Raw genomic sequence first — 16,608 nt, forward strand, 5'->3', positions numbered from 1 at the left:
CTCCCCGCCCCGCCCCCAGCCCTCAGGATATCACCCCTGTGAACTCAGTACCCCACCCCCAATGACCTCAGAACCCCCCCACAGCCTCGTGACCCCCTCTGCCCAACCTCGGGATTCCCCCCCACCTCCTCCTACCTCAGGACTCTACCCCCCTGACCTTAGGACCACAGTCTGACCTCGGGACCCCCACCAACCTCAGGCCCGCCCCCCCACCACCACCGCACCCCCCGCACCCCCCAATCTCGGGAACCCCCCACCCCTCAACAAAGTGAATCTCCCCGACCAAGTGACGCCCCATGACCTCGAGACCTACCCCCGAGCTCAGTACCATCCCCCCGAACCTCAGGAACCCCCCAACCCCCAAATCCTATCTACTTGCCTTCGACACTTTTCTCCCTGGCCTGTCAATTTCCCTGGCCCTTTAAACTTACCTGCTTTATGGCAGCAAATGCTGTAAAAAAGGGGGCATGGCCACTTTGACAACGCTGGATCTACACTTCGCTGGGGCCTGCGAGGAGCCTTTCGATGCATGCCCCAAGCAGCTCCGGCCTGATGGAAGTGGCCACCCAATTTTCAAGACCAGGTAAGCACGTATTTATTACTTACAATTTCTGCAGGCCAGCGCTTTCTGATGCTAGTCAGAAGTTACAGCCTATTAATTGAATTTAAAATCCACTAGCTGCTATAGGGGGAACCACTGCCCCCAGGGCATTAACCTGGGTCCCCTAGTCACTGACAGTACCGCTAGTGCTCTTTCGTCACTGGCTTCTGTTTGCTAATGCAATGTAATACCCAGCAATTTTAATTACTGAATCAGTTAATTAATTAATTGATATTCTCCTCACTTCCGGTTGAATGTTTAGTGAATACCAAATTGAACAACATAAACCTAATACCGAGCAATTTGGTGCTAAGGTAACCCGGAAACTTTGGGCATTAAATTCAGATCCCTAGCACTGCTGGAGACAGCGCTGTAAAACCAGACAGTGTCCGAGTGGGGTGCATTGTGCCTCAAGCTGTTTCTGGTGTGGCCTGTGGAGTGCCACATGCTGGGAAGGGTGCTTACTCGTGCGTTGTTTACATTCACTAGAAGCCTCTAAGCTTGTGCTGCTGTGGCATTCCAAGGCTGTTCCAGCAGATTTGATGTTCTAGTCATACACTTGGACCATGCAGGTCCTTTCAACTAACTCACTTGCCAGGCAACAAAGGACATGTGTTCGTCTGCATTATTAAAATTATTCAAAGGTCCAGGCGCTTAACTTTTTGATAAGGTAATTTAGTTTAACTTCTGCTGGTTGCCACATCTCTGGAACTACAGCTTTGAATTGTTTCTGGAGATTTTGTGGTGAGTTCCTGGATTTGGCAGAGGCTTTTGCTGCACCTCACAGAGTGGGCACTGGATCTGATGACCTGTCCTCATAAAGGCTCCAACAGGTTTGAAAGCAGCAGTGGCAGTGCCTCTGGATTTGCAACACCACAGGGAGATAGAGATGGCTGTGGCAAGACATGCCCTGTATGATCCCCTCTGTGAAGTTGGAAATGGACTCCTTCATGCTCCTTATCAGTGAGAGGAGCTTATCTGGCTGGTCAACCAATGCACCCAGTGTCACAAAGCGCACCCTTATCAGCATTCATTTGCAATTTCATGATCCAGTGAGCTGGCACACAAACCATCTATCCATTTGGACTGGCTGCAGCTCATTCATGCCCAGTGACTCATTGAGTACTGATCCTAATTCTATGCTAGCCTTTAAGATACATGCAGTGCCAGTATCTGAGTTGGTGGCTGCAAGTGTCAGATGAAATGATGGGGCCTCTATGTCAGTGCTGAGCTGTTCTTCTCTCTCCTCCTCCTGGGTCTCCTTTGGCTGAGTAGACAACAGTTCTTGGATGTCTGAAAGCAGCAAATTAGAAAGGGAAGGTTGGGGTGACTGAAGGAAGATAGGGTGGAAAGCATGATGTGTATGATCACACCACCTGCAGCTTGTTCATCATGACAGAGAGTGGGATAAGGGTGATCTGGAAATTGAGAAGGGGCATAATGCACAAACATACCGCCTTCCTCAATGTTCTCAGCAATGCCAGATGCCACAGGCTCTGTTGCAGCCAACCCCTTGATGTGGAGCTTCAGGAGATGCAGGCATCTTTGTCCTCCACCAGATCTGCTCTGCTCCCTTCTATTGTGTACCACCTTGGCCTGCAAGAAAGAGGGAAGAATGTCAGTGATTATGCTGCTCCATGTTGGGGTGATGTGTCTTCCATGGCTGAGTAGCTGGAGGTATGTAGAAGCAGTGGAAGTTGGATGTGTGGCTGGCATCATTGAAATATGTATGAGGCTGAGGTATCATATTTGGTTGTTAGGTTTGACTCCTGAGTGCCAGGGAATACTGCAGGATGAGTGATGAGATGTGGTGCAGTGATTGATGGTATGGTAGTTAAGAGATATCATGTGAAGATGCATTTACTGACCTTGATCACCTACATGAGACCATGACACGTCTTGTGGTATAGCTTGGGGACAGACTGCTAGCAAACATTTTAATGAGGAGGCATCACCAAAATGCCATGCTGCTTGCATTTCAATTAGCAAGTAAGGGTTAATCACTGCACTTGTTTTCAAGGATTATTTAATTTAGTCCTCGGAGCAATTCATTGTAGGAGGATGCTACCTTATGGGTGAGATATTAAACTGAGGTCCTGTTTGCCAGTTCATATTGATGCTAAACAGCCTGTGGCATCATCTGTAAAAGAGTAGGGTGTCCTCCCAATGTTTTGGTAAACAGTTATTCCTCAATTAATGCCACTAAAATGAATTAACTGGTCATTTATCCCATTGCTGTTTTTGGAACCTTCCTATGTACAAATTGAGAGCTGTATTAATCTACATAACAACAGTGTCTACACTTAAACTAATTAATTGGCCGTGAAGTATTTTGGAATATCCTGGCATGAAAGGCACTATGTAATTGCAAATCTTGCCTTCCCTTCTCAAAGCCCTCATATTTTTAAACAGAAGTATGATGATTGAGTATTTGTGAAACAGCTGATTAATGCAAGAATTTAAACTTCTTTATTCTAATGAACAGAGATTTCTCTTTTCTCATACCTGAAACCTTTCATTCTTGGTATCATTTTGGAGAACCTTGTCCATGCCCTGTTCATCACTTCGGAATCTTTCATAAAGTAACATGCATAAAATTGGACACAATATTCTAACTGCAGCTTAACCAATGATTTGCATATATTTGGGATTATATCCTTGCCATCGTGTTCAAGCCACTATTTAGAAAAACTCAGATCCATATATGTTCAACAGCTTTAACAGCTTTCCCTCCCAACTTTTAAAGATCTGTGTATATGAACCTTTAGATCTCAAATAGCTTCTACTCTTTTTAAGGTTTTGTCATTTAGTGCATGAAGAGAATTGTTGCACATTCTCCCGATCTCCTACCTTTGGAAGAAGGTTATCAAAAGCCTTGGAGCAAAGGGTTAAATGCCATTTTAGCTGGTATACCACCAAAGTTACAATTAGTAAATTAGTTGAACCTGATAAAAATTGCAATCGTATCTGTCCTTTCCTTTTTCATCCCCCCAAAATGTATTATCCCACAATTGTCTGAAATAAATTTCATCTATATTTTATGCGGAGGTTCTGTATGTGTAAAATAATTTGTTAATTTAAGACACAAATGTAGGAAACATTTTAATTATATCTGAAATTTCAGTGACTTCCATAGCCACTTACAGTGATTGCCTTTAATACCTTCAGATTCATGCTATTCAAACTGTATAGGAAAGAATAGACACCCTGTTCAACTCGACAATGGTGAATGCAATTGTGGATGTCTTGCGGGATATGAAGAAAAGAATGGCCAATGTGAAAGGTTGAGTATGAATAGCTAGCATATAAGATTGCTTTTATTTTACACACCTTTCTCCCATTACAGGCTATTCACCTCACATTGTCATCCAGCCAGTGGAGGAGAACTGGTTGGAAGACAGTGGCTGTGTACACTGAGATATTCTCTCCATACAGGACTCATGACTCCTATCAGGAACCCACTCACAGCTGCAAAGCTTGTCTATAATAAAAGCTACGCTACCACAAGGAACATTATCAGCAAACTATCAGCGCACTCAAGCACCAGCTCTGCTGCCTGGACCATTTGGAGCAGCTCTGTGGTATATCCCCGAGTGGCTAATCAGATTTGTGTCTGCTGCATCTTCCACAATTCTGTCATCATGAGGGACCAGTCCTTGCCACCAACTGGGCAACAACAATTGAAAGAGGAGCAGGAAGAGATGGAAGATGAAGAAGGGAAAGAGAGGCAGCAAACACCTATCTGCTCAAGTTGTCAGAGAAGAATATTTTGCCTAAATCAACCCTCCTATTCACTATTCAGCACCTGTCCCACAATCCTTACCTATTTATTGACAACCAAAATTCCAATTGTCTTCCTTCATTCCAGATTAATGGGCCTTGCCTTCACTTCAGATAACCTTGAAGAATGGCCTCAAGCAGCTTTCAGCCTACAGGCCCTCATTGGAGGCTGCAGCATATTGGCATGGACTGCACCATTCTGCCTGGGTTGAGTGGTATCAGCAAGGGCTATTTGGCAGGAGAACTGTCATCCTGAGATGTATTTCCCATGCCAAAGCCACTCTCCTCGGGCAGCATCTTGGCGCTCCTAAGGCTCTGTTGGAGAATGGAGTGATGTAGCTCCTGGAAGCACTGTTCAAAAGTGAAACTGGCTGTCAACTGAGATTTCATGGCAGCATTCAAACATACGAACATACATACAAATTAGGAGCATTAGTAGGCCATTCAGCCCCTCGGGCATGCTCTACCATTTACAAAGATCATGGCTGATCTGATTGTAACCTCAACTCCACATTCCCACCTGTCCCCCGATTAAACCTTTCACCCCCTTGCTTATCAAGAATCTATCTAGCTCTGCCTTAAAAATATTCAAAGACTCTGCTGCCACTACCTTTTGAGAAAGAGTTCCAAAGACTTACGACCCTCTGAGAAAACAAATTCTCATCTCTGTCTTAAACGAGCGAGCCCTTATTTTTAAACAGTGACCCCTAGTTCTCGATTCTCCCACAAGAGGAAACATCCTCTCCACATCCACCCTGTCAAGTCCCCTCAGGATCTAAAAGGTTTCAATCAGGTCACCTCTTACTCTTTTAAACCCCAGTGGATAAAAGCCTAGCTTTTCCTACCTTTCCTCATAAGACAACCTGCCCATTCTTGGTATTAGCCTTGTAAACCTTCTCTAAACTGCTTCTGACCTGCACTAGCCTGTGCTGTTTTGGTTGAGATCTGGGCTTCTGTGGCAGTTTTTGTCAGAGCTGTCTTTAGAGGCTGCAACATGGTGGGTTCCATAGCAGTGTTGATGGAACTGACCGCTCAGTCCAAATTGGTCAAACTACCCTCCAGTCTTGAGGCAAGTTGGAGACAGACTCCTTCGTATTTTATGATATTGTGCATAGGTTCTGTAGTCTAGGCTCCCCAAATGTCCTGCTAGATGATCATCATTCTTCTTCAGTAGCCTGAGCCCTTGAAGCTTCTATCTGTGTCATCTGCAGCAGAACTCATATGTGACATTGTTCCTGCCCTTTTTCCTGGACAATTATGCACGTTGAGTCACTTTATGAAGGTATTACCTCTAACCTAGCCTTGGAAGTCCTCAAGGTGATTCAGTCAGTAATCAGATTAAGTTGCACTGGACAATCATTAAATTTTTTATGCCATTGGAGCCATGTCATCAGTGCAAAGCTCCTATTATTGACATGTGTTATGACACAGCAGATCGTAAATGCTAAGTTGTTCAAATCCCAGAAGGAAACTTGAAACAACTCACAAATAATTTTCAATTTCTATAAATTTTGAAATGCGTGCCTTGAATTCAGTAGTAATAAGACCACCGAGTCTTATAGGTTCTTACAAAACTAGATTAAACATTAATTAATAAGAGAAATGATTTTAAATACATACATAGACTACAAATCACTACTATGATAACTTCTTACTCCTTTAGTCAATCTAACTCCCAGTTATACTTCATTAAGCCAACAGTAAGACACAGATTTTAAAAGACTCAGGCAAAGAAACATGATACCCTGAACAAGTCAAATTCAAAGTGAGTTCTCTTCACTTCAGTCCCTGGAGACAGCAGCTTGAGGCATAGATGCTGAAGGCTTTTCACGCACTTGTAAGATCTTAAAAATGCCTTACAAATAGCCTTTGCTCCTTTAATTTTCATCTTTGAATGCAAATTCCCATTGTTTCACTATGCCTTTGGACTATACCTTCCTGATAATAAAAACCTCTCATAGCACTAAGTTTTATCAGTAATCTTTAGGAAAAATAAATGGACAGGGCAGAAATATCCTGCCGTCGGGGGTGTTGTTTGGGGGCAGGTGCAAACCCGATCAGCACTCCAGATCGGGGCCGTGCCACCATTTTACATGGGCGGGCGAATTAAGGCCCGCGCAATGTGACACATGCCCAGAAGCACTGAGCGCTCCCTGTACGGACAGAGGGGGGGATACGCCCGCCAAACTGAAAATCTAAATGACGCATGGTGACAATGGGACACCCGCCCAATGTCACCACATGTCATTTTATGCATTGGCGAGTGGGCCCCGCCCCCGCTCGCCAACCCAAAAATTCTTCCCACAGATTTTAAACTTCACATGGCTAGGTGACACATTTCACCCCCTCTTTTGAGAACAATCTAGTCTGGGTTAAAGTCTGGTTAAAAATGCAAATGTTCCCTTGACACTCATATTTCTAAAGTTCCTCATGTTTACCTGATTAACGTTTCAAACTTAACTTCCCCTCTTGCATCAAAGCATCCAGACTAGCTGCCTCTAATTCAATTAAATCTTTCACACGCACACACACAGAGACACTTATAGAGACATAGACACATCCCACTATTACTTTATTTTACAATAAATTCCAAAAATATTATGAGAATTATTATATCTTCCTGACACATGCTCCGTGTTTCTCCCTACTGTCTGTGAACAAGATGCTTGGAAGTCTTCCTACCCCTAGTGAAGAAGCATGCCCTTCTTCCTCTCAACTGTATGTACCAAGATTTTGAGTGTAACATCAGAGAAATTTAGTGCCCACTTGTTTGCTCCTTCAAATATTTATACAGCATTTATTTTCCTCCTTCATACTTCCCTACAATCAGAATTCACCCTTTATGATGTTGTCGCTCTCTTTAAGCAGTGTCATGGGTCTGGATTTTTATGGAATAGTGGAGACTCTACAGCATATCCAGAATGGCAGATGGACCCTGGATCTGGAAGTCTCACCCGCATATCTGCAAAAATCATTTTTGCCAGGGGAGGGGAGATGAGTAGAGTGAATGGGTCTGGGATGTGATTCCCACATGTGGGAATACAAACTCAGCAGGGCCATTTGAACACAATACTGAGTTCAAACAGACCTAATTTTCACTGGAGCAAGGCCCTTATCCCACAGTGTGTGACTTATGAATTTTTGGAGTAAACGTAAATGGTCGTAAAGGCCAGATAAGGTCTGTGGAACCATCAAGCAGTCAAGTTATTTAAATCCCCTGCTCTTTAAAAAAAATGAAAAAAAATCTGCCTGCCTGTTTCAGTGAGATTAAAAGAATTTGTTCTCACAGCTTCAATCACTGTTTGTTTACATAACCCCAAATGCTATCATGACTGCTTTCCATAGCCTATCATTGTCACAGTGGGTGGCTGAAAGTTCACAATTTGATTTAAACATATTGAATAGGTTTTCATGAATGGTAGTGTTTTTTTATAAATAGAAGTCTGTAATGAATAATCAGAACTTTATTTTATAATTGTGTCAGGTGGGGATTTCAAGGATGTTGGCCCCGATGATGCTAAAAGAATGCTGATGTATGTCCACATCAAAATGATGTGTGACTTGGCGGTGGTATTGCGATAACTTTGCTGATATTGTCCCTCTGTGATTGAGTAGCATGCTGAAAGTCAAAGCACAGATAAATAAACTACGGGATGTATGCTCTGCCTAACGGCAGTTCCTTGGCTTAGTATTTGCTGATACTTCATACTGAGCTGTTTGCTTAGTGATTTCTTTGTCAATGGTGGTTTGCCATTGCCTTCCACTCTAAGGGGAGGACAAGGAGGCAGGTTCCAAGTCTCCATCAGCCAGATGGGGAATCAAACCCATGCTATTGGAGTTATTCTGAATGATATGCTAGCCATCTAGTCAACTGAGCTAACTGGCCCCCCACCATAAATGAAGTACCATACAGTAATTGGTGCATTTAGAAATGCATTTCAGCAAAGAGTTAACACATTCAAAACCTTCCTAGAGGAAAAAAATACATTAAAATTATTGACATTTCTGTTCTCTGTTCAGGATTCAGAAGAATGTCAGGATAAGTAGCTCCTTTAGAGAGGTTTGCAAAGACAAAATAAACACGATTGAAAACTGAGCAAAACTGGATTATAGATGTCAAATTTTTAACTGTTTTGGTCTTATTTCAAGTTAACTATTTTAGTATGCCAAAGTTAATTGAAAATGTTACATGTGTGTTATTGAAGCATTTATTCTTACTTATTTCAACTAATGGTGGTTCTTTTAATTTAGTTGTCCATTTGGCTATAGTGGAACAGACTGCAAGGATGGTAAGAAATCTAATTGATAGCTTCAAATTCATATCATGAGATGAAGGAAGAGCAGTGCTTCACTTGTGGTGTGTGTGCGTGCATGCACGCGCATGCATATGTGTGTGTGTGTATGGCAGAGTTGAGCCATTAGAAATTTCCATCCAAGTACATTGTTCGAGCTGAGTGAAGGGAGTTCTACTCTGTCTCTAATGTGTGGCATAACTATTTTGTTAATGCTTTACACTGAAGTTTGTTTCAGAACGATGATGTAGCATTTCCTAGCACTGACATTCTTCACCTTGATGAGCACAAAATTTACTGTCCAAAAATCTGAACTCCAAGGCAAGGACCATGATATTTCAAAATGGACTTCCTTACGTCTGTTAAAAGAAGGAATTTTTAATGCTTATTTATAGTTTACAAACTGAAAATCATGAATAATTTAAAGTTAAGTCAATTTTCTACACTTTATAGGTTATCATGTTTCACATAACCATACGAATTGTGGTATATGAATATATGTGTGAATGAATCACATAACAAATAAATTGTCAATAACTGTAGCTAGGTGTTGCTAGTTTAAAACTAAAATAACATCCATCTTAAGGCTATATATCTTAGCTATCTCAACAGCTCTGTTCATCTTGTGTTGGTGATATTCAAATTAAATAAACCCGTTGACTTCATGAGGCCAACTCACCACAGAGGTTACAGCGGAATCTGGTTTCTAAATGAGCGTTAGATTGTATATCCAAGCGACATTCAACTGTGGTATATTTTCTCTTTATCCTGTCTTAGTTTACTGATACACTTATAAACTGCTTAACTACAAAAAGGAAGAAAAAAATTAAAAATTTGAAATGTAGAGAGATGGGAGAAGCTCGGGTTGTTCTCTTTAGAGCAGAGAAAGTTAAGGGGATATTTCATAGAGGTGATCAATGTTATAAAGGGTTTTAAAGGGGTAAATATGAGAAACTATTTTCCCTGGCACTGGCTGCTAATGAAAGGACATAACTTTAGGATAATTGGCAAAAGAATCAGGGGTGATGAGATTTTTTTAATGCAGTAGTTTATATGATCTGGAATGCACTGCCTGGAAGGGTGGTGGAAACAGATTTAATAGTAACTTTCAAAAGGATCAATACCTGATAAGGAAAAAGTTGCAGGGTTCTGCTAAACGTGTATGAAAGTAGAACTAATTCAGTATCTCTTTCAAAGAGGCACAATGGGTCAGATTGCCTCTTTTTAGGCTGTATGATCTGTAGAGTAATGTAATAACATTTTACAGCATCAATATTGATGTTGAAAAGTTTCAGATACAGTTTGATATAGTTCATTTGATATTTATTTTAAAATGAAATTTTATTTTTCAGGCTTTCAACTCATTGCTTTGGTGATTGGTGTTATAGGTGGAGTTTTGGTACTGAGTGTGACAATTGGACTCATTCATACATGTTTAAGGTAACATTATTTATTTTATCTGAATCCAATATTCATCATTATTGATATACAGGAAAGACCCCTATAAAAGTACAACTCAAGATAAGGATGTTTAATAACTACTGAAGTCATTTCATGTTGTTGCAAATGTACTTTGAAATGCATAACATTATTTCAACATACCTGTTTTTTAAGTTACATATTATAACATTAGAATTTCCTTAAGGTGATAATGACTTAAGGATGCTACAAATATTTTCTGACATCTAATTGGCATTTTAATATTCACTGTAGAATTTTCAAACTATAGAGTTGACTTTCATGAGCACCTCTCCCATATCTAGGGTTCTAAACACAGGTAACAGAAGTATGCTGCACCTGTCCAGCTCCAGGATCACCTTATTAAAATGAATGCAAACTGTCCTTGAAATGATGCTATAGGATAAAGAAAGAACATGCATTGATAATTGTAGGTAGTCAGTTGGGAATGCTGAATGCATTTGCCTAAAAATTCTCCCCATTAAGTTAGCAGACATAAATAAATGGGTAATAAAAACAGAAAATGCTGGAAAAACTCAACAGGTCTGGCATCTTTTGTGGAGAGTGAAACAGAGTTAATGTTTCGAGTCCAATGTGACTCGCCCTCAGAACTTAGCATTTGTTTTCCCTTGTCCATCTGTGAAGTGCATTGGGACATGTTTCAATATTAAAGGCAGTTTATAAAAGCAAGTTCCGCATGATGGTTTTGTTATTGTAAACCCATAGCAGAGTGACTCCACAAAACTTTAATAATGTTTGAACTGTCAAAATGGTGGAATAGCACACTGAATATGATAAGGGGGAATTTTATGGAGCCCACAAGGGTGGGAAATGTGGTGTGCTTAATTAGATGGGACACAAAATTTTGATTTCCCAATGGCGGGTTGAGATGCAGAGGTAAAGTCAGCGGCATGTCAAAAATTACACCAGCCTGTGGGGGATTCGTTATTATCATGGTTTTACATGCAATGAATACTCACTAACGTGAAATAGTTTTCAATAAATCTTATCTTTGCGATAAAGTCAGTGGCGCACGGGAATTTTGTTGCACCCTGTTCATGAGCATTTAAAGGTGGTGTGCATCAGTCATCCTTGTGCAATTATGTGTAAGGTCAACAAGTTTCCATGATGAACTCTGTGGCATTAGGTGGTGGGAGTTGAAAGATAGTGTTCGGGTGCAGGGAGATGCAGTGGAGGGAAGGGCCCAACTTCCTGGGTGTAGTAGTCCTGTAAGGGGCTGAGGGTGGGTGGCTGGGTCAAGCAGGGATTGAAAGTTGGATGAAGGGCCTAAAGTGTGGGGTCGGAAACATCAGTGGTAGGGTACTGAGGGTCAAACTGAGGGTGCTGGGCGATGGTGGGAACAGTCACTGTCAAAAAGAGAAATTGTACTTGGTATGGAGACAGGTCCAGAGTTAAGGTAGTGGCAGGTCACATGGGGTGGGTCACAAGAGTGAACAAAAGCATGGAGCAAGATAACGGGAGGGTTCAGGGTTAGGGTGTGTATTGGGATGGTCATGGTTGTAGTCAATGAGGGGAGAGAACATGTGCAGTGAAATGGTAATAGGGGCCAGGGTAACGGGGAGAGTTTCAAGGGTAACAGTGCAGAGAGGAAAGATTATGCTGGGTGGGTCAAAGATGATGAGGGCAAGTGTGAGGGTGACAGGGAGAGGGTAAAAGGTGCAGGATAGGGTTTGGAATGTAACACACACACCATTGTCTGTGGCTCACTGAAAATGCATATTCGGCTGCAAGGATTGCCGATGAAAGTAGTTGGAGGATAATTTTGAGTAGGTGGAGTCCATGTTGTGCATAATTATACAACTAAAGGGACTCCATTATAATTAGTTAGATGGATGAGAGCCTTGGATGTGCATGTTCCCATATGTATGTCTGCACTCTTTAACCTTGGCCTCATTCACCTGATTTTCCTGCAACCTAGGGAGCAAGAGGAGAAAATGCAAAAAAGGAGAGCTCTTGTTGCCCAAAAACAGAGGCCACAAGGCCAAAGCAGGCAGCAGCAGAGGGGGAGGCTGGCCCAGATGTAGACAACCAGGGAAGAAAGACATCAACAAATACAGGCACTGTTGTATCAATGCATCCAGAGGAGAAGAACAAACTACCTCCAGATGTCAGAAAGGCAAAGCCAGAGACATCTAAGGATGTTCCGGGAAATAGTCACCAAGATATGTCAGATTGTTCATCAAGACATGCAGCCACATGGGAACCCCATGCCAGTGGCCCTCAAGATTACAGTGACACTCAATTTCTGCACCATCAGTGGCTTCAAGGGCACAACAGGCAACATATGGCATCGCGCAGGTTGCATGAAGGAGATGCCTGATGCCCTATTTTGTGGTGGCAAAGATTTTATCCACGTTGCCACCGGTGAAGGCAGGTAGGCGGCAAGGACATCACATTTGTTGTGGTTTCCTGTAGTGCAAGGTATCATCGACTGCTCTCATGTGGTCATAAAAACTCCCTGGGAACAGTCAGCTGCATTTGTAAATCATGAATGCTTTCACGCCGTGAACATACAACTGGTATGCAACCACAGGAGAAGAATCATGCAGGTCTGTGCTTGTTTCCCAGGGAGCTGCCAAGACATGTACATCTTGCTTGACTCACGACTCCCAGAGCTTTTTGAAGCTTCAGCCCAGGTTGATGGATAGGTCATTGGTGAGAAGGGTGCAGGGCTGTGTACACAGCTGATGATGCCAGTGAGGAACCCCCAGAGCAAGGCAGAAGCGCACCAAATCAAGCCCGTGTGTCCACCAGAGCCTTCATCGAGCACACCATTGGGCTTCTTAAAATGCACTTCCTCTGCCTTGACCAGTCTGCGGGAGCTCTGCAATACGCACCCAGAGGGTGTCACAAAAAATCATGGCCTGCTGTAAACTGCACATCCTAGCGTTGCAACCCAGACAAATGTTGCAAGGGGACGAGCACAGGGAAGATCAGCCCTCCTCAGATGAGGAGCATTTGTCAGAACACGAGGAGGAGCCTATAAATCCAATTGATCTTTTCATGATGCCAGGGCAATGGAGAGACATGCAAGGGATGCCAGGGACAACCTGATCCATATAAGGACTTCTCAACAATAACTCATCTGCATGACCATCACTCCATCGCAGGCCGCCATCACCTTCCTAGCCCTGCCGCCCTCCCTTGCCAAGTTAACTATAAACCTGCACCCTCTACTATCTAGAATAGAACAGGGAGTGGAGCTTTGTCTCTCTCACTCATTAGTGAGGGCTGGTACCAAGGACATCTTAGGGGTACATGGACATCCACGTTATATCCTGCCTTGCCCAATTACTTTGATTCAACAACGTCATTCAAGTGTTTTGACTGCAACTGCACCTGGCTCATTTATAGCCACAGAGAATAAAGGTGGCCAATATCCTCAGGAGTGCAATAATGGGAGTATGCAGCTGTGCCTGGACTTTAAGCCATGTTCCACAGAATGATCATCACAGAAGTAACAATTCACATGAACATTCAAAAAAGAATGCAGAAAATGCAACACATCTCATTCAGGAATAATGTCCATATCCCTATCTCCTCTAGCCATCACATTGTGGGAAACATGAGGCGTACTATGACAAGCCCCAACAATTCTCAAAAATTATGAAACATTACAGAAAGCAAATCATATATGGCATTTTTTATCAATTCAAAACAAAATGTAAAAATCATCCATGCCACCTTAATGCTCATACTTTTTCAATTTTCATTTTCTCAAGGGCAATTAGGGTTGGGCATTAAATGCTGGCCTAGCCAGTGATGCCCACATCTCATCAATGAATATGAAAAAACATTTTTCCACATGTCTTGGTGTAACCCCAACTTGAGCAGTTGAGGTGGAGGCAGTCTGCTCAGTATCATGCCCTATTGTCTTGGATGACCATGACGGGCACCCCTGGAGGCATGAGGCCTTGAGGGCTCCGGCCTGCTGGGGGTGCAGGGGCATCCGCCTTGGTCCCACTTGCTGGAGCTGTTGGGGTCAATAGTGAAGGGGATGAAGATACAACGATAACGCTGGATGTGTCACGAGACAAAGGTCCCAGGGCAGCTGTCATGCACTCCTCCACTTCCTGGGTGCCTGAAGGCACTCCCTCCCCAGTCTCCTTGAGAGGCAGGGGCTCCTGGATGGAGGTCCCTTGGCCTCGTCCTACTCTTACCTTGCCACTGCTGCACTGAGCTCATGGCTAAAGCGATGGTATGCAGGCCAGGGTACATATGGATCGAATGCTTGACTGGCTCTCCATGGATGAAGCCATGCACATAAATGCCTGAGACATGGCAGAACTCATCATATGCATGGACTCCTCCATACCCTGTGCAAGGCTGCCATATTTTCCCCAACATGTCCAGCAGGCTTTTCGTGGCTGCAACCAGAGGACCGTCATCAGTGTAGAGCTCACCAGGGACCTGATCTCCAGCGGTCCTCCAATCATAAGGGGATCTGACTGTCACATCCTCGTTTGGCTGCTGGGACATGTCTGTGGGGTGCTCACTAGTTTGTGCTCCCAAATTTACACATGACCCCTCTACAGACTGTGTTGGTGTAACTGTGCCAGTTGAAGTGGATGATGAGGCAGATGATGGAGCATCCTCTGGCTGCTTTGTCCCCAGAGTGTTCTGGCTCCTATCTTGGCTGTGGCCTGGTCTTTGGAAGATGATGACCTGTAGTGGAAAACAAAAAGAATCAGATTAAGAATAATCACAGTTTGAGTGCTTCACATTTCATTGTATCCATCCTGTGTGCCTATTTGTCACCAGCAGGATGGTTGCATTGTCCTTCTTACTCCCAGCTGTCCCAGCCTCACTGTCTGCCATCGATCACACTCCCTCCTCACCAACAATTTCCATCGTCTCCTCCTTGGCAGCTGTGAAGAGCCTTAGGTCTGGAACTCTTCCTCCTGTGCATCTCCTATTCCTGACATTGTGGGTTGGCTTGTCCTATATGACAAAATGCAGAGTTATTGACTTGTCAAGTGACACATAACCCCTTTGTCTGCATGCATCCCCATAAAGACTTGTCATTCACACATTGCATCCAAATGCACACAAAGGGCAAACTTCCATAAGCTTTGGCCTCAATTTCCATGTGGCTCTAAGGCTGATCATACATTCACTCTACTGGCACAACTTAATTCTGGTTACAAGGTTGGGAATGACACTCTGTTGACCAAATCCCAGTCAAATAGTGTATTTTATGAAATAAGTATCAATCAGTGCCTAAAATTACAAGGAATGTCACCATTTGTCCTTTATTTCTCAATTTTCTGTTTTATCCCTCCTTTTCCTCCTGAGTCTAACTGTATGCAAACAAACTTCTAACATCTTGTCCAAGTGGACATTCTTCATGTGTAATCCAGACACTGTAGAATTTAGCATACAATGTAAATTGTTTCTCCAGTAGGAGGGCAGTCAGCACTGAAGAATTGCTTAAGGAAGTATTACTTTAATATAAATATAGTACTGTAGTATTCTGAACAAGTAGTCCAAAATCTCATGGAAAATCCTGAACTTGCTTCTCAGGCACTTGTGCAAAAATAATTCAAATAGTTTCCTCCCCAAAGCAGCCAAAAACAGCTGATGATACAAAGAAGATCAGAAATGTCTGAAATGTTTGGAGAGTGGAGGGGTAGTACCAATAGATCAGAAACTCCAGTTGAACAGGCATTAGACAATAGTTCACTGGACCATTGAACCTGTTCAATGGTTGAAAATTTATCCTGTTCAGTGTAAGCAATAGCAGATACCACAGCTCTGATCCATTGTAGAATTGCGTAATTATCTTAATTGCTTAATAGATATGCTTTCTAAATTAACAACTATTCTAATTTCACTGCTGCAGACTAAAACACGTTAAAAGTGATGAACATGACAAACTCTTGGAATCAGATATGCACACAAAAAGGCCTGATCCAATTAAGATTCCAAGACCAAATATGGGCACCAACCAGACGGTGAGCAGGCTATCAGCAAAAGGCCATGAACGGGTATTTTCAAATAATTTTAATAATTTGGTATGTTTTAATGAGAATTGCACGTCAATACAGAACACCTCAGATTTCCCAAATTAATGGAAGGTAAGTCAGGGTCATATATAAGCTGTGTGACCCTTGCCAGCCAATTTTCCTCTTTGAATTATATAGTAGCAGTGAAGATACTTTATCATTAATAATTCAAATAAATTTAAATTAGCATCTTAAACTAAAACAATTTATTGCCGTGTTGTTGAGTGAATTACTTCAGACAACTGTGGATGATGCTCAACAAAGCTCAGCAAAGTTGTCTTTGCCGAAATTCCATCTCACTTAGAATCAAAGAAATAAAGCTGACTCTTTAGCGGGAGCAATTTTCTGATTTCTTTTGGTTGCTTGGGCAAGATTTTACTGGCCCCCAGACAGGCTAAGAGGTGCGTCAATAAAATGCCAGGGTACCATATCAGGCCGAGTCTCCAATGCA

General features: G+C 42.6%; 1 protein-coding gene across 1 annotated transcript in view; it reads left to right on the forward strand.

The window, feature by feature from the left end:
- The window catches only part of LOC121284679 (mucin-13-like), a 48,627-nt gene that overhangs the window by 30,696 nt on the left and 1,323 nt on the right, over window positions 1-16,608 (forward strand). The window contains exons 6-9 of the mRNA XM_041200237.1: window positions 3,770-3,884; window positions 8,633-8,670; window positions 10,026-10,113; window positions 15,995-16,106. Of these exons, the coding sequence (XP_041056171.1) occupies window positions 3,770-3,884; window positions 8,633-8,670; window positions 10,026-10,113; window positions 15,995-16,106 (353 nt within the window). The remainder of the gene's footprint in view (window positions 1-3,769; window positions 3,885-8,632; window positions 8,671-10,025; window positions 10,114-15,994; window positions 16,107-16,608) is intronic.

The sequence above is a fragment of the Carcharodon carcharias genome, chromosome 12, assembly GCF_017639515.1.
Source record: "Carcharodon carcharias isolate sCarCar2 chromosome 12, sCarCar2.pri, whole genome shotgun sequence".
NCBI classification, from domain to species: domain Eukaryota; kingdom Metazoa; phylum Chordata; class Chondrichthyes; order Lamniformes; family Lamnidae; genus Carcharodon; species Carcharodon carcharias.